Source organism: Sciurus vulgaris (genome assembly GCF_902686455.1).
Source record: "Sciurus vulgaris genome assembly, chromosome: 1".
Classification (NCBI taxonomy): domain Eukaryota; kingdom Metazoa; phylum Chordata; class Mammalia; order Rodentia; family Sciuridae; genus Sciurus; species Sciurus vulgaris.
In genome coordinates, this window is record NC_136461.1 from 150,486,352 (window position 1) to 150,512,808 (window position 26,457).

At 36.4% G+C, this 26,457-nt stretch overlaps 1 protein-coding gene across 3 annotated transcripts; it reads right to left on the reverse strand.

The window, feature by feature from the left end:
- Positions 1-3,128: 3,128 nt before the first annotated feature.
- ELOC (elongin C) lies at positions 3,129-24,699 on the reverse strand. 3 transcript variants are annotated; one of them, XM_079140742.1, is made up of 4 exons: positions 24,622-24,699; positions 11,329-11,381; positions 9,010-9,153; positions 3,129-3,546 (listed from the first exon to the last, which is right to left on the reverse strand). In XM_079140742.1, the coding sequence occupies exons 2-4, from the start codon at positions 11,330-11,332 to the stop codon at positions 3,356-3,358; spliced, it is 339 nt and encodes a 112-aa protein (XP_078996868.1). In that variant the 5' UTR covers positions 11,333-11,381; positions 24,622-24,699; the 3' UTR covers positions 3,129-3,355. The 3 variants fall into 3 exon arrangements, with proteins under 3 accessions (XP_078996868.1, XP_078996869.1, XP_078996870.1); XM_079140743.1 differs by lacking the exon at positions 24,622-24,699 and adding an exon at positions 24,454-24,548; XM_079140744.1 differs by lacking the exon at positions 24,622-24,699 and adding an exon at positions 24,419-24,472.
- Positions 24,700-26,457: the final 1,758 nt, after the last annotated feature.

Genomic DNA, 26,457 nt, shown 5'->3' on the forward strand with positions numbered 1-26,457 from the left:
AGAGGGAGGAAAAAATCTTATATGTACCCAATTCAGGATAAATTATTAGTGTGTCAATGAAAAATTTTTTTCTTTTGTCATACTAGAGAGTGAACACACTGCCTCTCACATAGTAGGCAAGTAGAAAGACATCTTAAGCCAGGCAAGGCGGCACAGACCTGTAATCCTAGCTGTTGGGAGGATGAGGCAGGAGGACAAGTTACCTGTCTAAAAATAGTGTTTAAAAAAGGTCTGCACATGTTGGTCAGTGGTAGCAGCAATCTGGGTTCACTTCTCAATACTGAAAATGAATAAATGAAGGACGGAAAAGGGCTGGGGATGTGATTCAGTAGTAGTTTGCCAAGCATGTTCAAGGCCCTAGGTTCAACCCTCAGCACTGCAAAAATAAAGAAATGAAAGAAAAAAGAGAATTGAGTGATCTGGCATTAATTATACTGGTATGAAAATCACAGCACATACTTTCCCTTCATATTAGGAAATAACTGATAACCAGAGCTAAAATTGGATTTTTTTTTTTTTTATCATATGGCAGGCAAGAAAAATAAAATAAAACAAACCAGAAAGATTCTAATTAATCTAGTTACTGTATCTTTTTATTAGTGGTTCTAGGGACTGAATCCAAGACCTCACACATGCTCATCAAGCCTTCCATCAAGCTACATCATTAACCCTTAGTTTTAATACTGATATGTAATATTTTATGCCTAATCCAGAAGTAGGAAATCCTCAAAATTTTCCCTGTAGTTCATAATTCTTCCAATCTAGATCTATAATTATATTATAGTCTTGGTTTTATCCAATAGTCTTATTTACTAGAAAAATAAGGTGGTAAAACATCACCCTATAATGTGCAACTTCCTGATTTTATAGGTGGAACTTGTTGAAACTCATATGGCTAATCAGCACAAGATCTAGACTTTTCTAACTCCCAGGTTGAAGTTCTAATATACCGAAATAGTTGTAGACTATTAAATATTTGTTTAAACCAACAAACCATTAAGTAAAAATTTTAAGAGTTTAACAGGAATACAAAACATGATTTGGCTTGGTATTAAACCAGATTTATATATTGCAAATAAAACATGTACATATAAAGCCAATGGCATCTTGAGTATGAGACCTTAAAATATTTCATCAAATTTACAGTTAATCAGAGCTCAACTTAGCACTGTTATATCTAAGTACTTTCTAGCTTTGTTAATTTGTATGAAATTTGTTCTTAGATATTACTTGAGTTAAAATAGTTCACTTCTTAATAGCAATTTTATATTGTTTAGAATATCTGTACTTTCCAAAAAAAAAAAATGTTTTAGCAAATGACTTGCACCAATATGACAAGCCCATGGAGAACAAGATGTCTCAATGTCTTTCTGTTAGTTAGCATAAGCTGAATTTACTGCATATAATAAATTTCTGTTTCTCAGTATGTACAAACATATTTCAAAGTAAGGAAATTATTTACTTGATAATAACTGCATGAAAAATAAGCACTCTAAAAAGGATAACCTAAACAGCACAAAAATGAAATAAAAATTGAATAAAACTTTTCACAATATCTTCTGTGCAGAAAAAAAAAACTGGGGAGATTTGCACATAATATGAAGTTAATTACTATGTGTCAGGAAAAAGGTTTCACTGCAGAGTTTTGTGAATCTTCCACAAAAAAGAGACATTAAGGCTAAAAAGATCAAACATCAAGTGTTCATCATACCTTTTAGTCAATCAGCCTTTATTAACATGCAAGTACCATTTGCTGCAAGATACAAGGGTTTGTCTAGTCTTCATTCCAGTTTTAATGTCCTAAACTTAAGGTTACTTCTGGATCTAAAACAAGGTAACCTACAAAAACTGGTCAAACTTTATTTCCAGCTCTCACCTTTAAAAACCATCATATAGGTTTATAATTGCTATTATTGGCTACTAAGTAGCAGCCTCCCACCCCCAACCTTACTGGGGAATCAAACCTAGTGCCTCAAAGCACTCTTATCACTGAGCTATATCCCCAGTCCCAGAAGAGCTTGTACTTGATACATATCTTCTAAAGTATGAGCCAGTTTGTTTTAAATTACTAAAAATATGCATTACAGTAACTGCTTTTAATAAGCTGTAAAGTATGTTTACGTTTTCTAAGAGGAAAAAACATCTTGTTTTCTTTTGTAGTTTTACAGAAAATCTGGTCTATATTAAGCTAATCTTAACAATAAGCTGAATATTTAAGTTTATAGACCTCAAAATGACAGCTTTGTTGTACTAGAACAGTCAATACTAAACCCAACTTCAGTGATTCTTCTACCAAGCCTAAGCCAAGATGCTGTCATAGTTTCTCATGCTGTCTGCTTAAAAGGTGAATGACTTCCTTGTAAGTCTGATTTTGTAAGACCCACTGATTAAGGTACCACATTTATAGGAACATACTTTAATATAATTAATATATAATTCATGTACTCTAAGTGTATTATAAGATTTTTTACATCGCTCAACATTTTTCATATTTTATAACATTTGATGGAGGAAGACTGGTATTATTCAGAAAAGTCTAGCTTTAATATCTAGATAAAACTCATAATGAATATTTTAAACAAGGGGACGTATATTCATAAGGAACTATGAAGAATGAAAACTGCAAAGGAAGCTTTAAAGTCAATGAAAGTACAGTACTTTGGATTGCCCCAAATGCACAATGAACAGGATCTAAGTCATGAAGTTTACCTGTTGACCATCTGGCTTACAGTTCAAATAGTTACTAAAGTTGTACCCAGTGATCTTCCAAAATTGTTTTTAAATAAAGATCTTATAACTGTAGCAATAAACAAAACACAAGATACACTTAAATAATACTGTAGTTTATCAAAAAACACATAAGAAATTTCCACTCTCATTCTCTGAATTATAAAAATCAATTTTTGGCTAAGTTATAAACATGTTTATTATGTAATTATTTGCATAACTCTAGTAATGCTATCAGTGGCTATAGATCAGAATAAGTTTTTTTAAAAAAACCACTAAAACCAAAAATACATAGCCCCATTATTTACCTGTAGAGCATGTTTGTTTATCCCTACATTTCAACATTTATTGTTCTAATTTTAAAAGTCACATCCAAAGGATAAGCAAAAACCACCTACAAATTGGCATAATTGTTTATTTCTCAGTTTGTGAAAATGTCCTTAATTTGTTGATGTAGGAAACAAGTTTCAACTGATTGCTATGCAAAAGAACAGAAGAAAATCTGCTTTGCAATTAAATTTGTAGTTCAATTGCATACAGGCAACATGCTATATATGAAAAAATTACTAACTGAACTACAGGTATTAAATACTGAAAAAAATTAACAGTTTATTATAATTTATTTTATTTAACAATCTAGGAAGTTCGCAGCCATCAGCAGTTCCAGTGCAATTTCAGGTGCAATTGGGAATTCGGGAATCTCGGTGGAGCTGTTAGTGTAGCGAACCTTGTAGGTAAAATACATGCATACTTTTGATAGCACGTGTGAGGGAATCTCTCTAAAATTGACCTCATTGGTTTCATTTTCAGCAAACTGACCTGTAAAACAAAAGGATTGTGTATGTTACGGGCTGTGAATAGTGTCCCCCGCTCAAATTCCTATGGTAGAGTCTTAGACCTCCTAGGACTCAGAATGTGACTATATTTGGAAATAGGGTCTTTAAAGTGGTGATTAGATTAAAATTGGTGGCAATCCAATATAACTGGTATACTCACAAGAGATTAGGACATAGATACTGAGAGAAGACTATGTGAAGACATAGGGAAAAAATGACCATCTACTACAAGGCAAAGAGAGAGGTCTTAGAAGAATTCAACCCTGCCTGCTGAGACTTTAAATTTTAAGTTTTATACTCCAGAATTGTCAGAGAACTAAGTTCGGTTGTTTAAGCCATCTAGTTTGTGGTACTTTGCTATGGCAGCTCTAGCAAACTAATAATTATTTTAACATTCTGATTCTCTCTCCATGGGTTAGAGACTTAAATAGCTTTTCCTAAAATCTTGGTGGCCTGATTACTGAAGGGTGAGAAGGACAGAAAAAGCTAATTCAGGAATCAAGTCTTTACAGATCACCAGGAGTCTCCATGTAAAAATAAAGTCAGGGTAAATCACAGATTTTCTCATTTGGCTCTTTTGGCAGTGAGTGAATACATAAAGAACAAAATCATAAGATAATGCATTTTTAGTACTGGGGAATAACCCTAGTCTTGTGTATGTTCTACCACTGACCTACACCCCCAGCCTGAGAAAATACATTCTAAAAAAATCTTCAGGAAAGGAAATTTATTGTTTCCTCTTTTAGTTTTTTTTTAAAGATTATCATGGTAAGACACTTCTCTTTGTTTATTAGTACTTCATTATTGGTTTTTAGTCATTCCTCAAAAAAATTTTTGACAGTGCTGGGGACTGAATGGCTTTGTGTATGCTAGCTAGGCACTCTACCAACTGAGCTACCTTCCAGGTCCCATTCCTCAGAGAATTTTTAGCCACATAAAAGTCTTTACTCATAGGGACAAGATTTTTAACAATCTTGCACTACCACTGTATATTGTATATAAAAATCATTTCACATCTCAAAATACACTTTCTGAGAATACAGTATTTAAACAAGTTTCCAGCAGGTTTCTATTGGTTGGGAGTGAGGTAGGAAGAAAGAGTAGGACTCAGTAAAATGAATTTTGATGTGTCAAAAATTTAAATCCCCCCTTTTGAATATATGTATAAAATATTATCAATAGGCACTTTAATTCTTTGATATCAAATAACTGTTAAAGGTGAAATTCATATAACATTAAATCATTTTAAAGTGCACTATTCAGTGGCATTTAGTACATTCACAGAGTTATGCAACTATACCTTCCATCTAGTTCAAAACATTCATTCCCCATTTTCCCCAACTCCAACTTCCAGCAAACACCAATCTGCTTTCTGCCTTTGTATTTACCTAGTCTAGATATTTCATATAAATGAAATCATTATATATAATGTGACCTTTTTGTTTAGTTTCTTTCATAGAGCAAATTTTAGAGGATGTTCCCATTGTAGCATGTGTCAATACTTCATTCCTTTTTATACAAATGTTAGTTTTGTTCTAAATGTTTTCCTTCTCCCTCAAAGATTAAAACTCTTGTTTTTAGGGGTTGTGGCTCAGTGGTACAGCGCTTGCCTACCATGTGTGAGGCACTGGGTTTGAACCTCAGCACCACATTAAAAAATGAATAAAATAAAGGCATTCCATCTAGAACTAAAAAATTTTTTTTTTTTTCTTTTTTTTTTGTGCGGTACTGGGGATTGAACCCAGGGCCTTGTGCTTGCAAGGCAAGGACTCTACCAACTGAGCTATCTCCCCAGCCCTAAAAATATATTTTTTTAAAAAAGTCTTGTTTTTAAATTAAAGAAAATCAAGCTTACAAAAAGCCTGGGACGTACGATAAGCCTGGGAAATATTACAGAAAGTAATACAGCTATCTCAGACCAAGGACACATTGTCAAGAGAACACAGGAACCAGGATGGGATGTGGCTCAATGGTAGAGTGGTTGCCTAGCACATACACAGGGCCCTGGGTTTGACTGAGTCCCAGCATCGCAAAACAGAATAAACCAACAACAGCAGCAGCAGCAACAACAACAACAACAACAAAACACTGTTGTGAGCCAAAATGATGTGGCTCTTCGGGGCATAAAAATGGAGGATTTTCAGCATCAGTAAGAAAGACTGCACCAGGCAGAGTGGCATGTGTCTGTAGACTCAGCTACTCAAGAGGTTGATCAGTGGGATCATTTGGGCCCAGGCTGGGAAACATGATGAGACTTCATTACCTTCTATCCAAAAGAAAACATCAAATATAGTAAGTCCAAAGTTCATAATGATATACTGAAACCCAAAAATAAAAACAAAACACTAATTGATTTTTGGAAGGTGATGGAGAATCAATTCACTGATTAACGAAAAATTTTATATAAAGTGAAAAAAATGCAAGCATTTATCTTGCTTTTCCCATACAGACTGTATTTCAAGGTACTGAATAGTTTTCTTATAGAAGAATTCTAGCTAATAAGTGCAGAAGAAATTACAGAATTAGTAAATCACTATTTTGTAATCCCAAATGAAGTAAATTTTCAATAATAATCACAATGAATTCTAAAGCCATTATATGAAAGTCAGAGTAGGAAATTTTTCATGGATGAATCAGCTTGACAACCCTGGAACCCACTGATTTATCCTGACATGTAAAAGGTGTGATATAGCTGGTGTGGTGGGGCACAACTGTAATCCCAGCTACTCAGGAGGCTAGGGGAAGAGGATTCCAAGTTCAAAGCCAGCCTGTACAACTTCGTGTGACCTTGTCCTTATTTAAAAAAAAAAAAAAAAAAAAAAAAAGGAATGTAGCGATAAGGCATTTGCCTAGCATGTGAGAAGCCCTGGATTCAAAACCCAGCACTGCACTGAAGGAAAAAAAAGGCTAGAAGGGGACAGTTTGTGAAATGACACAATGTCAGGGAATTTCTTCAAATACTCTAAAAATAGGGATAATAAGTAAAACAAGATATGATTAGCAAATTATTAATAACTACTGAAGTCTGGCAAATGAAGGTATATTACACCATTCTATTTCTGTTTTTGCTTTAAAATTTTTCATAGTAAAAAATATAGATAAGGAACAAGGGATCCAAGCAACCAAAACAATCTTGAAATAAACAAAATTGGAAGCCTCACACTTTAATTTTAAAACTTATTATAAAGTTGTGGCGATTAAAGTAATATAAGAATAAACATATATATAAACAGAATAGAGTCAGGAAATACACATAAACACCTCTGGTTATCTAATTTTTATAAAGGGTGCCAAGAACATTCAAGAAGGAAAAGAATGGTTTCTTCAACAAATGATAGTAGATATCCACATGCAGAAGAATGAAGTTTAACTCTCACCCCACATCATATACAAATATTAATCTAAAACCAAAAACCTAAATGTTAAGAGCTAAACCCATAAAACTCCTAGAAGAAAATACAGGGGAAATCTAACATAAAATCTTTATGATGTTGGATATGGAAACACAAAGGACATTAAAAAAAAAAAATCAATTACACTTCATCAAAATTAAAAAAAAAAAATATATGCTCCAAATGACACTACAAAACAAACAAACAAACAAACAAAAAACAACAGACTTGATATATAGCTGCCTGGCATATGCAAGGCCCTGGAGAAGGAAGGAGGAAAATAAGAGGAAAGGTGGGCAGACAAGCAAGCAACCCATGGAATAGGACAAATTATTTGCAAATCCATGTATTAGATTAGGGACTAATATCAAGAATGTATAAAAAACTCTTACAAAGCTGGGCATGGTGGCACAGGCCTAAAATCCCAGCAACTCAGGATGTTGAGATAGGAGGATCATAAGTTGAGGACAGTCTCAGCACTTAGTGAGGGTATCAGCAACTTAGTAAGACCCTATCTCAAAATAAGGGCTGAGGATGTGGCTCAGTATAAAGTGCTCCTGGGTTAAATCCCCCGTACTAAACAAACAAACAGAAAAACAAAAACAAACAAAAAACCAACTCAGAGATGCTTGAGTGTGGTGCACACCTATAACCCCAGCTACTTGGCAGACTGAGGCAAAATGACTGCAAACTCAAGTTCAGGCTGGGCAACTTTAGCAAGACTCTGTCTTAGAATAAAAAGGAACTGCCACTCAGTGGTGGACAGCCCCTGGTCAAACAAAACTAAACAGAACAAAACCAATAAAAACTAAGAAAACAAAAAAACTCAACACCAAAAAACTACTCAGTCCAAAAATGGGCAAAAGGCTTGAATAGACATTGACATTCCTCCTAAGAAGATATACAAATATACGATAAGCACATAAAAAGATACTCAACAACATTAACTACTAAGGAATGCAAATCAGAACCACAGTGAAATATCACTTCACACTCACTAGAAAAGCCTATAACTAAAAAGACAGATAACAACATATATTGGCCAGGATACATAAAAACTGGAACTCTAGTACACTACTGGTAGAAATGTGAGATGATTCAGCTTCTGTGAAAGTAGTCTGGTGGTTCCTCCAAAAGTTAAATGTAGAATTACTATATGATCAAACAGTTCCACTCCTATATACACATACAAAAGAACTAAAAGAAAGTATTCAAATGACCTGTATACAAATGTTTATGGCAGCACTATTCATAGTAGCCAAAAAGCGAAACCACCCAAATATTAATCAACTGAGATTAGTGATTTAAAAAAAATTATTTATTCACACAATAGAAAATTATTCAGTCATTCAAAGGACTAAAGTACTATATATGCTATCACATGTATGAACCATGAAAGAATTAATGTCAAGTGAAAAAAGCTAAATACAAAAGGTCACATACTGTATTATTCCATTTATATGAAATGTCCAGAATAAGGAAACTAGAAAGCATATTAGTTGCCAGATTCAGGGAGGTAAGGGAGGAAAAATGGTATTTCGTGACAGCTTAATGAGTATGAGGTTTCTTTTTGGAGTGATGAAAATGTTCTGCAACTAGGTGGAGGTGATGGCTACATAACATTGTGAATGTAGTAAATAGCAATGAACTGTACACTGTAAAACAGTTAATTCTATATTGTGTAAATTTTTTTTTTTTGGTTAAATTTACTTCAAGAAAAAAGTGTTAACAGAGATCTGGGAGGTGTTAACTTCTAGAAATAACCTTAATATCAAACCAGAAAAAAATATGAGAGTCTATAGTTAAGAAGCTGACAATGGAAACTAAGTGCAGAAAAATAAACTTTCCTATTACAATATAATCAATCTGTTTTTGTTGAAATTTAGAGTAAATAAGTGAAAACAAAATGGCACAAAACCAATTTTTCCCCCAATACAACATAATCAAGAAATAACATTAGAAGATCTTCTCTGTAAATAGGCGTCATTTGATTCAACTTAAAAACACATTTATCAAACATTAAAGAAAACTTAAGGAAAAAGAACTGTACTTACCTGGGCCACTCAACATGGCTTTTATTGTTCCTGATGTTAGTGCATGCTCTCTTTTTACAATAAATTCATGACCATCAGAGGATATTAATTTGACATACATGGCATCAGGGCCCTCACAGCCACCATAGGTTTTCTCTTCTCCATCTAAAGTAAAGTAAGTAGCAAAAAGATGTTTTATTTTTTTAAATTAAAAATTTTTTAAAAAATTTATTTGTATTGAATCACCTAACACTAAAACCAAAAAGGTTTACTAAGGCTAATATTTGAGGAATTCAAGACCAGAAACATTTCTTGAAGGTAACAGCCACTGAGACTTTAAAGATTTCTTTTTTTTTCTTTCTTTTTTTCAGTGCTGGGGATTGAACCCAGGGCCTCACTCATGTGAGGCAGGAACTCTATGACTGAGCCACACCCTCAGTTCCAACTTTATAAAGTTGTTTTATCACTCTCTAAATATTTTCCACTGTCAGCATAAACTCCAGATCAAAGGATACATTAGATGAAAACTTACCAGTCTTTTTCAAGGAGGTACTGACAAATTTTTTTGTTGCCAAAGCAGCACAATCAAATGCGAAGATAAAGATAAAATATGAAATAAATGACTTAATCCTATCTTCTGAAATACTTTTTTAGAAATAAGATGCACAGTGTTTACATGCTGAGTTCCAAATTCTACAAGTTAAGCCTTCTATTACTTGGCATTTTATTCCTTATTCATTTTAAAAACAATCTTAAAAGACATTTACTGACCAATTTCAATTATTGCATGATTTAACATAATGAATTTAGACAGAAACTGTCTTTAAAAATTCAAAGCAGAGGGAATGGGGGAGTGCAGTAGCTCAGTGGTAGAGTGCCTGCCTACCATACTCAAAGCCCTGGGTTTGGTCCCACACACAGCAACAAGAAAAGAAAAACCAAAGAAAAAAAAAATTGAAGTAGAGGTTAAAAGAGAGAATGCATACTCTACTACCAGTTATCCCCACTGCTACTGTGCTGGTTTCAGTCACAGTAGTCCACTTGATGTAACTTTTTTGTGATATGGAGATCTCTCTCTCTTTCTCTCTCTCTCTCTCTGTGTGTGTGTGTGTGTGTGTGTGTGTGTGTGTGTGTATAAATAAATATATATTTTTTTGTACATCCCCTTAAGATCTTTTCTCACATACATACCTTTTACAGTTCTGTACTATCCTAGGACTTTTAACTTTTATGGTTACCAACATACCAAAATATCTGAAAGCTTACTCTAAAAATATAGGAAGCCCAAGAAAGGGGAAGGAAGAGAAAGTTTAAATTGAAATGCCATAAACATCCACTTACCGATTTGTTAATAGTTAACTCAGAAATCTCTAAAACTAAGATTAATAAATATCAAAATCACCTATTGCTGTAAAAAATATTTACTCTGAATATAATCACATGGAAACAATCAGACAAATTTAAATTGAGGAATAGTCTTTAAAAGTATTGGCCTACTCTCCAAAACAAAAATGTCATGAAATTCCTTCTCCCTGAACCTCAAAAAGTAGGGGATTGTTTTAAAGACACTAAAGAGACAATGCAATAAGTGATCCCTGACTGGATTAAAATAAGCAAACCTGCTGTGAAGAAACTGTTGGGAAATTCTGAGTATGGACTAAATTAGGAGATGCATGCTGAAGTATTTAGGTATGAATGTTACTATATAAATCTTAAGTGAGTGGGGAAAAAAGCACAGAAACATGCAAAGAAAGCAAGTGAGGAAAAAGGTTAAGCGTCCAATGAAAGCTATGGTAGTGAAAGCTATGGTAGTGAAAGCTATGGTAGTGTAATTAATTTTTCATGATAAAAGTCTGGGGGTCTTATAAAGATGTAAATAACTTCTAAATGATAGACTATTCAAGCATACAGATTTTAGCAGTTATCGTCAATATCTAAGAACAAAAATAAAAAGTTAATTCAATTTATGCTTCTACTTTTTGACAAGTTAAGCCATTTTATATTTATTGGGAAAGTTTCTAATTTCTTTTTTCTTTTTTGCAGTGTTGGGTTTTGAACTAAGGGCTTCACACATGCCAGGTAAGTGTTTTACCACTGAACTACTTCCCCAGTCCTCAAATTTCTTAAGGTACAATTACTCACTAGATATTATCAATTTGATCTAGCAAAATATTGTTACTGATCTTCTTTCAGGAACAAAACAAACAGAAACCTAAACTTAAACAACTAATTTCAGTTTAACCATTTTCTTACTTGCATTCAATGACTCTGAAAGGTCTATCTTTGAGAAGAAAAAAGTTTCTACAAACTGAAACACAAAATTATCTTTATATAACTTACCCATTACGTTCTTATAAATTCTACTTTGGTTCCACAAGAACGTTAGTAGTTTCCTGAAAAATGTAACAACATCACAATAAAATTAATGTTTTAATGGATGTCCTCACCCACTGTTATTAACCGGTTCTCACTGTTAACAGTTTAAGGACTCTCCTCCTTACGCATGGAATTGTAACTCCAACACACAGTTCTATCAGTCAACTCAAGGATATCAAAATGCTTTGTGAATTTGATCAGTTGGGAATTCTGAACTGTAGGAAGATTATTTAAAATTGAAGTATAATAAATAACCATTTTAAATTGGGGGTGAGGGTGCTAACAGGAGGTTGTAAAGAATGTGACATGCTGAGTTAATATACATGTAAGAAAGTTCAGTCCATTAAAATGCCAACACGTATCATGATGATAAAGAAAAATGCTACACTGAGATGTTCTAAGGCAGTGGTCCTTCATTCCTTTTTGGGTTAATGGTCTTTGGTCAATGATCTGAAGAAAACTATGGGTCCTGTTGTAGAGAAGGATTTGGCTGGCCTTTGTTCTTCATTTCTGGGAAGTAGCCTCTAAAGCCTTGTAATTTCCCAAGAAATAACATGTCTTTGTTATTCATCATTCACCTACTTTAAGTTAACCAAATGACTAATAGGCCTCTAGGTAGTTTAAGTTAACTAGAGGCAGGCTGGAAGAATTTGAGGACCTTGGTAACAAAACTTCAGATGGAGGGAGCTGAGTATTTGCCATGATTCCATCAATCACGCCTACATCATGAGAACTCAATAAATACCATGGACACTGAACCTTGAACATTGTTAATATGTCAATGTGCAGGGAAGGTAATTCTTCCTTACTCAACAGGGTAAGGATATCAAAAGCTCTGTATCCTATATTTATTAGATAGTAGACATTAAGCAAATATTTGTTTTGATGAATGACAACATGATGTAACCAAGAACAGGAAGAAGCATCCATAAAAATTAAAAAAAGACAAGACTTGCCTTCTAATTATATTAAGTATGTACATCTACATAATCTTACCCTTTCATTCTTTTTGTATATAGGTCACTTAAGTTCTGAAATTTAACAACAAAGTGGTAAAAATATATTACTTGAGAAATCTTAATATTTCCCAAATAACAGATTACTAAAAGAAAAGGTTGTTTCTCCCCACTAGTAATTTGTACTTTGTGTGTGTATGGTACTGGGAATTGAACCCAGGGCCTCACACATGCTAGGAAAGTACCTTACCACCAAGCTATACCCGCAGTCCTAATAATTTGTATTTTAACGACACGACAGCATCTCTTGAAAGAATCTTTTTTGTACAAATATTATTTGTCACTAACAGGAAAACAGCATATCCTGGGGCTGGATCTGTGGCTCAGTGGCAGAGTGCTTACCTAGCATGCCATGAAGCCCTGGGTTTGATCCCTAGAGGGCCCACACAAATCCTACATATGTTGTTTCTAAGAATTTGCTGAGCAATATTTCAATTCTTAATTCTAGCCTTAAGGAGTCAAGAAAATGAAACACAACATTTTAGAGCAGGAAAAGAACTAGGTGATACCCCGTCAAATACCTCAGTTTAGGAAAAAGAGTATCATTGATGTATAGAAAGTCTGAGTGACTTGTACCTGGTAGTGACAGAGCAGTAGAAATCAAATCTATTGAGTTGGTGGTGGGAGTGCATGCCTATAGTCCCAGTTACTAGGGAGGTTGAGGCAGAAGGATCACTTGAACCCAGGAGTTTGAGGCCAGTTTGGATGATGATGCAAGACCCCAGCCCCCCAATAAAACCTACCTTAGCCTCTAACACTCTAAACAGAAGGACATATTTAAAGTGCTAGTTTTAATGTGAGCTAAAACAGAGAAAAAGGACAAAACTGACATATAATATTATAACCAACAAATTGTGGGTCTCTAATAATTGGTAAACATTGTAATAAATGCCTTACAGATGTATCTTATTTAAAACCAGTTCTTCCACAGAATTATTCTTAATTTAGAGATCAGGAAACAATGAAGAGGACTGCCACTTGCCCAAAGCTTCTACAATATAAGTAACAGGATTTAAACCTAGGCAATTTGACTTCACAGCTCATATTCCTCATATTCTACTTCTTCCATTAGTCCATACCTCCAAGATAAAAACATTTTGGCTCCAGTCAAACTTATTTTCTTCTTCTCTTGGGAGCTTCTGATATAAATCCTTAGTTCTCTAAACTTTAAAAACAGTACTATGCCACTTTATAATAATTAAAATAGTTATCAATTTCACTTTCTTTTTATATTACTTTGTAACATTCTTTTAAAAAGAAAAAAAAATAGTAAAAAGGCTTGAAGGACAAGAATTTCAAGTGCCAACTTTTCTATGTGGATAATTTCCACAGTAAAACATCTAAAATGTTTATTTAACTAGCAGTAGCTAAGCAACCACGCAGTCATCTTAGAAGCCCTTTGGGTAGCAACGGTTTCTCTACAGACTTAATATAGTAAGTCAGTTTCACCATTTACACAACAGGGATTAAGAGGGGAGGGAAAAGCCCCTCATCACTAACAGAAAAGAGAAAATCAACATTAAGAATTGAAACGACCTAATTCTTAGGGAGAAATTAAAAATACTTGAAGTTAATTAAGTTTGTGACCCATGGATTACTTGTAGAAACATAAGTTTGGGGAGGAAAAAAAAAAATCTCAGTTTGAACATTTGTTGCCTGACTAAGCTGAGCTCTGGGAACACAATCTGGACAGTTAAAAGACGTTAAGTCAGGTGTGGGGATGTAGATTAGTGGTAGAGTACTTGCTTGCCTAGCATGTGTTAAGACCCTGGGTCCAATCCCCAGCACCACAACAAAATAAATGAAATAAATAAACAAGAAAGAAAAGAAAGAAAAATTGCTTGGTTTCAATAGTAATTATGGAAAATACAAATTTTAATTTTAAAACTAGCTAAAATTAAGTGGAGGTGTAGATGGATGATACTTTAAAGAAATGGCAATGCAGTCTTGGAAGGCAGAAATAGTATCAATTAAAATTTTTTGACAGTCAGGAAGTTACTTCTTGGCATTTACCTTACAGAAACACCAGCACTGTGTGCAAAGTCAAATAGAATAGTTACCATAATGTGTACACATGAAAAAAACTGAAATACTTTAAAAGATTCACCAAATAGGGAATAAGCTAAATGAAAATATTATACCCATAGTATGAAATAGTGGGGTTGTGAAAAATAAGGTAAAGTCTACATATAACACGAAAAGTCCACAAAACAAACCACCTACTGTTTAAAAAGGAAGTTAGAATGATAAGTATAGTTTGATGTCCCTTAGGTAACAGAAGTGGCTTATCTACTAATCTTTTTTTGCAGATAAATAAAAATGCGTGAATATATGTTCTAAAGTGTAAATGTCTAGAAAAAGGTCTTGAAAGATTCTCCCAAACTGATAATAATCCTTATCACTGGCATAAAGACTGGTAAAGAGAGGCATAGCCAATAGAGAATGTAGGCTTGTTTGAAATATTTTTCTAAATGGAGAATCTATTCATGTATTCCATCTATGATTTAAAATTGATTTTTAAATGTTCCCCAAAGGCTTATATGTCTTAAGTGTTTATCCCCCAGCTGGTGGCATTATTGGGAGGTTGTGGAAACTTTTGGAGATGGCTTTTCATTAAGTTTGGTTTTGTCTTCATCCTCTTGCTCTCTCTCCCTGGTTCTTGGATGATGCCATGATACTGCCTCAAAACAGGCGCAGACAGATGGGGCCAAATGACCATGGACTGAAACCATGAGCCACAATAAATTTTTCCTCCTTTAAGTTGATTTTTCTTAGGTATTTTGTCCACAGCAATGAAAAGCTGACAAATGGTTGACCTGATGATTCTTAACTTGATGTAAAAATGTAATGATTTGGAGCTACACACTTGCAATTCCATTTACTCAGGAGGCTGAAGCAAAAGGATTACAAGTTTGAGGCCAGTTTCAGCAACTTAGCAAGATCCCATCTCAAAAAATGAAAAGAGGCCAAGTATGAACCCTAAAACAGCCAATCATGGTCATGTTAAGTGGTTCTTTGATATACTGTGAATGATGGTCACTGGTTATTTTTGTTTTGGTGGTTTACAGCTGTTTCATAGCAAATTGCAAATTGTAAAAATAAGTACGGTTTTTCTGAATCCTTTTACCAGGACAAAAAAATAATAAAGTAAGTAAATCAAAGCACATGTCTATGGGAAAAAAAAAAAAACATGGCTAGAAAGGAAAATCTCCTCAATATATGAAGCTGGAACAACTGGATAGCCATCTGGAAAAGAACTGTTATTTCACAGAATACGTAAAAATCTATTTGAGATATTTCACAGTTATATGTAAAAGGCAAAATAATAAAGCTATTAGAAGAAAACAGTTTTCGTGACATTGTGTAGGCAAAGATTTATCATAAAAAAGATACAGAAAGCACAAATTTAAAAAACTGCATTCCATCAAAATAAAAAAAACTCATTTAAAAAAAAAACCCAAAATAGAAAAAGAAAAACAACAACAATCAATCAATCAAAAAACCAACATGCCAAGAAGAAATAAAAAAGCAAACCCAGGGGCTGGGGCTGTAGCTCAGTGGTAGAGCACTTGCCTAGCATGTGTGCAGCGCTGGGTTCAATCCTTAGCACCACATTAAAAAAAAAGAATGAAAAATAAAAGTATACAAAAAGTATTCTTTTATTATTTATTTATTTTGATTCATTGTACACAAATGTGGTACAACTTATTTCTCTGGTTGTACATGAAGTAGAGTCACACCATTTGTGTAATCATGTATGTACATAGGGTAATGATATTTGTCTCATTCTGTTATTTCTGTTATTAATTTAAAAAAAAAAAGCAAACTCAAAAACTGAGAGAAAATATTCACAATACAAATCTGAAAAAGGATTTTTAACCAGGTGTGATGGCCCTCATCTGTAATTCCAGCTAACTGGGAGGATAAGGCAGAAGGATGGCAAGTTCAAGGCCAGCCTGAACAATTTAAGGAGACCCTGTCTCAAAGATGTTTACCCAGATTAAAAATTCCTGAAAGTCAATAATAAAAAACAAACTACCTAATTACAATTGGACAAAAGAACCCAACAGACACATTAAGGGCTGGGGGTATAGCTCAGTGGTAGAGCACTTGCCTAACAATGGAAGCAGAGGGTTCAATCACCAGCACCACACACATAAAAGAAAAAAAAAAAAAAAAAAAAAAAAAAAGTGACCCAAATTATCAGTGAAATGAAAATTAAAACCACAATGAAACACGAGTATACACCCACCAGTACAGTTAAAATTAAAAAGACTGAAAAGTTAAAGATGTCTATCTTATAACATCGATTCTATTCCTAGATCTAAGTCCAAAAAATTAGTTTGTCCACAAAAATCTTGTACAAAATGCCCACAGTATCTTTACTCATGGAAAAAAAAAAAAAAAAAAAAAGAAGAAACTACCTAAATGTCCATCACAACAGAAGAATGTATAAATAAGCTGCAATATAATCATACAGAATACCATTCACAGCAAAAAGCATAACTTACTGACACACATAGCATGGATGAACACCAAAAATATTACACTAAGTAGAAAAAGTCAAACCCAAAAGAACTTACAGTAATAGATCAGTAGTTCTTTTTTTGGAAGGAGGGGTGATTAGAAAGAAGCATTAGGCAATTTTCTGGACTGAAAAAAAAAAAAAGTTTTCTAGACATCTGTCACAACTAAATGGTATAATGTAGATTACACTTCAATTTTAAAAAAATAAGGCAAAAGTAAGCATTTAAAAATTATTGATGGCTTTTCTGAAGCTGCAGTCTCTTAACTCCAATGATGTCTTTAATCCAGGAAGGTTTTCTGATTAACCTTTCCAACGACACTCTGACATTAACCCAGATTTAATGGAAACATAGATTTTAACAAAGTCCTCAGGAGGAAGGTTTGTTCCAGAGCAAGTAATTCTGAGGTTACAAGGCTGCAACAGAAAATCTGTTAAGTGAACAGCCATAAAAGGAAAATAGCTTTTGATATAAGTCTCAATGGATGGAGATGTTTTCATTAGGCTAGATTAAGGGGAGGGTGATCCAGGCAAAGTAAACAGTATGAGCAAAGTCTGACAGCTTGGATGGAGGGTATACAGCGTAACTCAGTTTTGTTGGAAACCATTTTACCAATTCATTCCTTCAACAAATATTATTTTTCTCTTTGCTATATTGGGGATTGAACCCAGGAATGCGCTACCACTGAGCTTTATCCCCAGCCCTTTTTATTTTGAGACACTAAGTTGCCCAGGCTAGGCTTGAACTTGCAATCCTCCTGCCTCAGTCTCCCCAGTAGCCTGGATTATAGATGTGTGCCACTCTATGAGGCAAGAGGATTTCTTTTGAAACCTTATGGTACAAATTGGATCCCACTCTTGTGCTCACCTGGGTCCACTCTTCTGCCATTAGTTAAGGGAGACCAGATGGTTCAGATCCCACAGTGCCACTCAGTAGACTTAAGTGTTCCACTTTCTTTAAGTTTTTTCTTTTAAAGAATGAGAATATTAATACTTACCATGTGGGATTGGTAGGAGCATTTAATGAGAATACTGCATTGAGAGATGTCTAGGTTAAGTTGTCTGAGGTTGATTGAACTGCACCTTAGAATCTACTATCTTAATAACTAGATACCCATTACCTTTACTAATAAGTAGTACTTTTTAAAATTAAAGATCTTTGAAGCAGACTCTCCAAACATTCTCCATTTAACCTATTACAACTCATAATTCGATGGTTAAGAAATTATTCCATTGAGCTAAAAATGAACAAGTCTCTTCTACAACAACTCAGGGTTTATACTTTGTTTTGTTTCCCTGAGAACTGGAAAATTATGTTACTTTTAACTACAAAACTCTCAAATATTTACCCTTATCTGGATGCTCCCTGGGACCTTCAGAGTCTAGACATTTTGTTAAAGTTTTCCATAGCTCAGTGTAAGGAGACACTATCCTGTCAAAGAAAATATCGCCAGCTCCCCATTTCTATTTTCATCTGTGATGCCTAATATAACTTTTATGCTTGATTTAAATTAAGACTCATTAATGTGGCCCCAGATCATGTGTGTGGACTGGGTGGGGAAGACAGGTCCTGGGAACTTTTGTGGTACAGAACAGCACAAGTACTAGCCTGGGTGTCAAAGATGAACCCTACTGAACTCTTATTTAAGGGTTCTTAGGCTCATACAAATGCTCGTTCAATTTATGTAATTTTTTTCTTTTCTTTCCTTTTCTTTCTTTTGCAGTGCTACATATAGAACCCAGGACCTCATGCATGCTAGGGACCATTCTAAATATTTTTTACTTTCTACCACTAAGCTATACCCCACCCCCCTTTTTGGTGGTACAGGAGACTGAACCCAGAGGCACTTTACCCCTGAGCTACATCTCCAGCTCATTTTATTTTATTATTTTTTTAATAAGAGTATTTTATTTAAAATTTGCTGTTAGAGAACTTTGCTTTTATTTACCACGAAAAAAAAAGGTTTAAGAAATTATTTTTGAGACAGGGTCTAAGTTTCTGAGCCTGGTCTCAGACTTGGGATCCTCCTGCCTCAGCCTCTGAGGTCACTAGGATTATAGGTATGCACCACCACGCCTAGCTCCTTTAACAAATATTTACTGAGGGTTAGTATGCCAAGTGCTATCCTAGGCACTGGGGACATAGAGAACATAAAAGAAGATTCTCATGGGAAGAAAGGTGGGGACAGAAGACCAAAATAACATGAGATGTAAGAAGAGGAATTAGGAAAAGTAAAGCAGGGTAAGGTAGAGAATGGGCAGAGGGGAGATGAGGCTGCTACTGCACTCAGGGTGAAGACAGGCTTCACCTACACTTGACAGAGACCTGTATAAAGTAAGGGAGTGTGTATGGATATCTGGGGCCTGAAAGTAGGGATCTCTGAAAGAGAGAACAGCAAGAGACCAGTTTGGCCAGAGGAATAAGTCAAGGACAGAATGTAGGACAAGAGGTCAGAAATTGTGGAGTTGGGCCTTATGAAACAAAAGAGTGACTGATAAGGAACACAGGCTGAGATGTGGATTTTCAATGCCTAATTTAAGAAAGAGTACAGGAGAAGACAGTCCTTTGCAACACTATCCTTTCATCTCTCCTACCTAACTATTACGGTGCTGTTTTCTATTATTTCTGAAGAACTGATCTTAGCCCTCCACATAAAATAGAGCTTAAAAGCAATCAACCTTTGCAAATTCCTAGCTATGTCACCTTGGGGGAAATTATATAACCTTGTTATGCTTAGGTTCCTGTAAAATGGGAATAAAGTGTCTACCCCAGAATCTTAAAGAATGAGTTTATATAAAAAGCACTTAGAATGGTGCCTAGCACATAGTAAACACACTGAAACACTAATTTCTTAGATTCTACTTCCAAACCAGAGGTTCACTCATCTGTACCTATTTATACATGAATGAACACACACACACACTTCTAGGTGCTTAAGATAATCTGTGACAAAATAGACTGCCCCCTGCTCCAGTCTGGAAATTACATTTTAGTGTGGGAGACAGCAATCTTTTTCTGTAAAGGAATGGATAAGTAAATATTTAATGCTTAGCAGGCCAGGCAATAAGGTCTCTGTCACAACAACTCCAACTCTGTGAGTAGAGGGCAAAAGCAGAGAGACAAAATGTAAACAAATGAGTGTGACTGTGTTTCCACAAAGTTTTAATTATAGCAGAGGAATTTGAATTTCACATAATTTTTATGTGTTACAAAAATTTTTCTTTGAATTTTTGTTTAACCATTAAAAAATGTAACAACCATTCTTAGTTTTTAATCTTAAGTTCTACAGGCTTGCGGTTGGGGAGATAGCTTAGCTGGTAGAGTGCTTGCCTCGCAAGCACAAGGCCCTGAGTTCGATTCCCAGTACAACAAAAAAAAAAAGTTCTACAGGTTCATGGATAAGAAACATAAGAATCCTAAACTCTTGAATTTCTATCTTGAGACCCAGATAGGTTAAGGGACAGGATTTCTGATTCTTCATCTCCCAAATTAAGGAAATAAACAAGATGTGTGTCTACAAATCTCTTCGAGCTCTACCATTGTAATGCCTGAGTCCATCTTAAGCTCACCCTCCCCCTACAACTGCCTGTAACTCAATTTCCCATCTTTATCAAGCAGTTACCCCCACACGACCCAGAATTTAAGGGCTCCAAAGCACTGCTTGCTCCCACTGAGTGTATGCTTCACCCTATGAACTGCCTAATCCCCCCTTTAAACATCTCCAAGTTCCTGTTTCGGTTTGCAAAAAGTATGAGCAGTTATTTCCAATATATTGTGCATATCTAATTAGATTCTATACATTATAAAATAATTTAGAAGAACCTTTAGAATAATGGGCTAAAAATACACAGAAACAAATCACTTCAATTAAGCTGTCTTCCTACCTGCAGTTTACCTCCATCTATACATTATACAATGTTCACATTTTTGCTTTAAAAGTTGAAAAAACAAACAAAAAAACCCATCCTTCTTGTCCACAGTCAGCTCTTCCATTAAGCACTGAATCCTATACCTTTTCCCCTAAAGACTTGCTCTTGATGTTATTCACATCCTCACCCCCTCCAACCTACCATCCATTTCTTTTTTTCATTTGGTCCTGGAGACTGAACCTAGGGTCTGGAACATGTGCTCTACCACTAAAGCACACCTCTAGCATGCCATCCACTTCTTAACTGACTCCAATCTGACTTTTGGTCTACCAATTTGCTTAAGAATCTCTTCTTATCAAATTTCAACTATTTTGCATGGTCACATGGTCAATTCTTAAACATCATCTTACAAAGATTTATATCACCTATAAAATAAGATTTCCAGAGTATCTTCCTAGATTGGCTTCTCTCTTAAGTGCAAGTTGTAGACATCCAATTTGCCTTTTCACATATTCTCAGCTGTCTTAATAGTCAAACTCAATGTCCCATACAGAACTCCTCAAACTTCTCTCAGAAACCAATGGTCCCTTCCCAGTCTTCCCCATTTTGGTAAATGTTACTGAAAAGATGCTCAGGCAAAACATATGATCACTCATTTTTTTTCCTTCTTTTGTCCCAGGGTGAAAGAAAGACTGATTTTGACTTCAGTTTCAAATTACATTCCAAATCAGACCATTTCTCATTCACTTCTAACTCTATACCTCTAGTTCAAGCTACCATATCTCCAACTGAATACTACAAAAGCCTATTTAGGAGATGGTTTCCCCATTTTCCTTCCAGCAAACTACCATCTCAAGCATAAATCAGGTATCAATTTTCTGCACAAAACTCTCTAATGGCTTGGCTTCTCATTACAGACAGAGGACTATAAGGCTCCAACCTTACTTATTTCATGCTAATTTCCCTAATCTCATCTCATCTTTTTTTTTTTTTTTCCCGGTGCTGGGGATTGAACCCAGGGCCTTGTGCTTCCGAGGCAGGCACTCTACCAACTGAACTATATCCCCAGCCCGCCCCCTCATCTCATCTTGCACCACTCCTCCTTTACTAAGTTCCAGTCACATTGATCTTAGTATTCCTTGAATAGGTCAAGTTTACTCACACTTCAAGGTCTTTTTATTTGCAGTTACTATTGTCTGAAAAGTTCTTCCTTATGACTCAGCTAAAATATTAACTCCTCAGAAGAGATTTTCCCTGATTACTCTATCAAAATCAGACATTCCCATCCCAGTTACACTAATCCCTAATCTTAATATATTTCCTTCAAGCACTACCTGAAACTATTATTTGATTACTTACATATACACTCTTTCCTCAAGTTCTTTGAGGGCAGGCCTAGAACAATGCCTACAATAGAAGATTCTCAATAAATATTTCTTGAATTCTATCATTTTCCTAAATCATTAAAGGTTTAGAATTTGATGCACCACTGTATGGGCTATGTCTGACCTTATGTAATAAAGGAACAACGGAGCACTTAGGATAGCAAGTTAGGTGAAATGCATGAACACATAAGAGCATAAAATTTAAAGATATTATTTTGCAGCACTTGAACAATATACCAAAAAAGAGAGAGAGAAAAAAAAAGGCACTTAATTAATATTACTTTAGAACTCAATATATGGGGCTGACTATAACTACTGCATTACAGAAGTACCATCGTTCTCTCCTTTTGAAAGAAATGTGTAATTTTTTGAATGACAGTTATTAGACAAACCTTCACTCCTTATCCCCATGGTACTGAGACTGAAACCAGGAGTGCTCTGCTGAGCTACATCTCTAGTCCTTTTCACACTTTATTTTGAGACAGGGTCTCATTAAATTGCTTAGGGCCTCTGTAAGTTACTGAGGCTGGCCTTGAACTTACAATCTCCTGCCTCAGTCTTTGGAGTTGCTGAGATTATAGGTGTGGGCCACTGTGCCAGGCATCATCAGACCTTTTATTATTTAAGGCAGGGCCTTGCTAAATAGTGGAGGCTGGCCTCAAACTTGCAATCCTCTTGCCTCTCCCAAGATGCTGGGATTACAGGAATGTGCCACCACACCTGGTTAAACCTTCACATTTAACAAAGAGTTTTTAAAAACTTAAATAGGAGACTGGGGGTATAGTTCAGTGTAGAGCACTTGGCTTGCATGTGGGAGGCTGTGGGTTCCACCCCAATACTGCAAATAATTAAATAAAAATACATAAAAAATATGCAAGATAAAAATTAGAATCCTGAATCATCAAAACAAATATCCATGATGGCAAAAACTACAGCTGTTTCCCTGCCATCGTATCTTCAGAAAGAAGAAATCCACTTTTGACTCCTTGGTATTTATCCAAAAGAATTAAAGTCAGTACACTAAAGCAATACATGCATGCCTATGTTTATAGCACAGGAATGCAGCTCACAGTACCCAGGATCAGTGGTCTGTCAAAAGAAGAATGGATATGGCATAAGAAAATGTGGTATATATTTACTGTGTGTATACATCAAGGAGTTTTATTTAACCATAAAAAAGAAGCAAATTATGTCATTTGCTGATAAATGTATGGAACTGCAGAACATCAGGTTAAGCAAATTAACCAGACTCAGAAATTCAAGGATTGTTATTTATCTCTTATATGTTGGTCAGGGAGGGGAAAAAAAAAAAAAAAAAAAAAAAAGGAATCTCCTGAAAACAGAAGGGATACCAGTAGGATAGAGGAAGAGGACCACTGAGGGGAAAAAGGTAAGGCACGAAGTAGTACTGGGAAATGAAATTAACCAAATCATGTTATGTGCATGTACAAATATGCCACAATGAATCCCACTAATACACATAATTATTATGCCCCCATAATTTTTTTAATCCACGTGTGAACTGTGATGTTTCAACACGATTATATCGTGAGATTAGATACTTATCATTTCAGGTCACTTACAAAAAAGGAAATAACTGGGGATCAAAAAGCAAATTCGGCAGTTTAAAAAACAAGTTTTTTTTTTTTCTTAAGACTAAAGAGTTCAGTTGCTTTCTACACTGAAATTCTCAATAGAAATGTTCACACTAAATAACCCAAACTCCACAGCTAAATGGTACTAAGGAGATTTCGGTTCCGTAAGAGAAATTCAATTTGGCACTATACTTTCAGTCAAGACTGGGAGGTAGATGCACGAAAGCCCCAACCAAACAAGTCAGGCAGAGATCATCCAAGGAGTAGCTGGGATAAACTTTTTTCGGGGTCCCGTTGCTGGAAGAGTGAGGACCCACTCCTGGGACTAGAGACTGACTTCAAGACAAGAACGAATCGAACGCACATGATTAAAGCAAAAAGAAAGAACGACAGAGCTGCCATGCTCCTAACTCCACCCTCCCTGCGCTCAGCCCAGGGAAGGCCCAATGTCGCCGGCAGCCTCTCCTCATACCACATCTTTCCAAGCCCACCGAGAGGCGCCAGTAAAGGTCCCGCCGACCTCCTCTCCCCTCCCCCAAACCAAGAGCTGGGGAGGCCCGGGGAGGTTAAGAGCTTCCGTTCCTTCCCCGCCCAGATGGGAAGGGATGAGATGTGGGACTGTGAAAGCACCCAGTTCCAGCCTCCCTCGCCCTCCACGCGTACCCGCAGCATGGTTCCCGCCTCAACCCGAGACTCACTCGTCAGCCCCGCAGCCACCGCAGCCGAGTCCCCTCGTACCGCCACAGCCCCTACTCCAGGGCCGCCCCCCCACCCCCAGCTGCCTGCCCCTGTGGGTTCCGGGGCAGTCCGAGGAATTACTTCCGCCGGGTCACAGCCGCTTTCTGCGACGCGCGGGAGATTAGTACCTCGTGAGGCTGAGACGCCGGCCGCCGCCCACTGGGTCTGGAGGAAGTGCGTAGCGCCCCCTCCCTTCTCCTTCAGTAACTCAGGCCCTCCTAAGAGACGTCACTGGCAAATCTCCACCAATCCGATTCCAGATCTTTTGGATTCCCAGCATGCCCCGCCAACCTGATCCAATTTCTGCAAAGGCTCTCGGGAATCCTAGGCAGAACCGCACCTTGGGATTTGCAGTTTCTTTGGCGGGTTGCAGTTGTTTGTGTTTGGCCTGAGGCAGCGGTGCATCCTGGAACTTGTAGTTTCTCCTGCTGCACGTTAGGGTTTCGGTGGTGGTAGTGGTGGTAGAGCTTTTGTCTGCCTCTGGTTTGTGGGTACGCCTGGAAGTCGAAGATGGTGCAGAGCAAAGATTGAGATGTGGTAGTGTGTTTCCCGTGCTAATAAAATCATGCTCTTAATGAAGCAGCAGCTGCCCTTTGAAAAGTTGCAGGACATGTTGACGAGCATCTCAATGGCTCGCTTAATCTGCTAGCCTCATTTCCTTTCTTCCCGGTATTCGTTCAGTGTTTACTGAAAACTAACCACGCCCCCACTCCCTCTCTGGGGGCCATTCTCCGCCCTCAGTCTAGTTTCCTGGGTTTGCTCAACTCCCCTAGATTTTGAGCTCATTCATGGAAAGTCTTGGCGCTTTGACGCTCAACTTGGGGGACCATATTTCCCATTCCTCCCCCTGCTTCGCTCCCCCATCTCCGAACCTCCTTCTCTCACTCTCTTTCGAACACCCTATACTGTGGTTAGATATAGGCACCTTTCCAGGAAGTCTGAAACAGCTAAATTAAGTTCACTTTCTGCTGCTTTTGTGGAGTGTGGCATGAACAGGATGTTAGTACCAAGGCACTCACCTTTGCAAGTTACTCGGCCAGGCACTGTTGTACAATAATACCTACAAAAGGAAAGCAGATACGGGGGATTCAGTTTCTTGGTGAATTGATTAATGTCCTCTGCCTGAAAGACTTTTTGTTTTTTGTTTTGTTTTGTTTTGTTTTGTTTTAAGTGGCCGTGCTGGGTATCAAACGCAGGGCCTTAGGCATGCCAGGCAAGCATTATATCACTGAGCTACATCCCCAGCCCTAAAAGGCTTTTAAAAATTCACTTGGCCAGTAAAAGATATTGTATTTTAAAAATGAATTGCCAGACTAGAAATGCTGCCCTGGATTAACTTTTCAAAGCCTTTGCAGAAATAATAAAAGTTTTCGTAGTGCTGGTAGCTCAAAATGGAGTTTGATGTGTGTGTGTGTTGGGGGATGGCGGGAAGGGGAGCATTGGGGTGCAGATGAAACTGAGGGAAAACCTGAATAAACATCTCAGCTTTTAGTTACTTGCTTTTAATCATCAATTTTAGAGGTCCCATAGCTAAACAATATACTTCCATTAGCTTTGTGATAAATAACACCTCTGATATAGGAGTCTTAATGGTAATGGTTGCCTAAGTTGTTTTCCAGGAACTTGTAAGGCTGCTTTTGTCTATCTCCAAATGATTAAAATCACTGACCCTTTGCTTAGGCCTTTGCAGGTGTCCAGTGGGTGACCTTTGATAACAGAGGGGTAGCACTCTCAGATCACCTGAATGCTGCTATTTTCTGGAATGGAGAATTATGGAGTTTGATTACATGTGCATAGACCACTGATTGCTTCACTCTTCCCTGCCCCATGTCTCAGACCACCCTGTTTCTTGAGCCTATAAATACCTCTCTCGTTTGTATATGAAATGTCCCCCAAAGGACCATGTGTTGAAGACTTGGTCCCCAGTGATCAATAGTGGAGCTTTTGAGAAGTGATTGGATCAT

What these genes read in the sequence shown, in the direction of transcription:
- ELOC (XM_079140742.1), bottom strand. An exon ending in AGCCATGTTGAGTGGCCCAG is followed by an intron (nt 3,547 to 9,009) that starts GTAAGTACAGTT and finishes TTTGTTTTACAG; the next exon opens with GTCAGTTTGCTGAAAATGAA.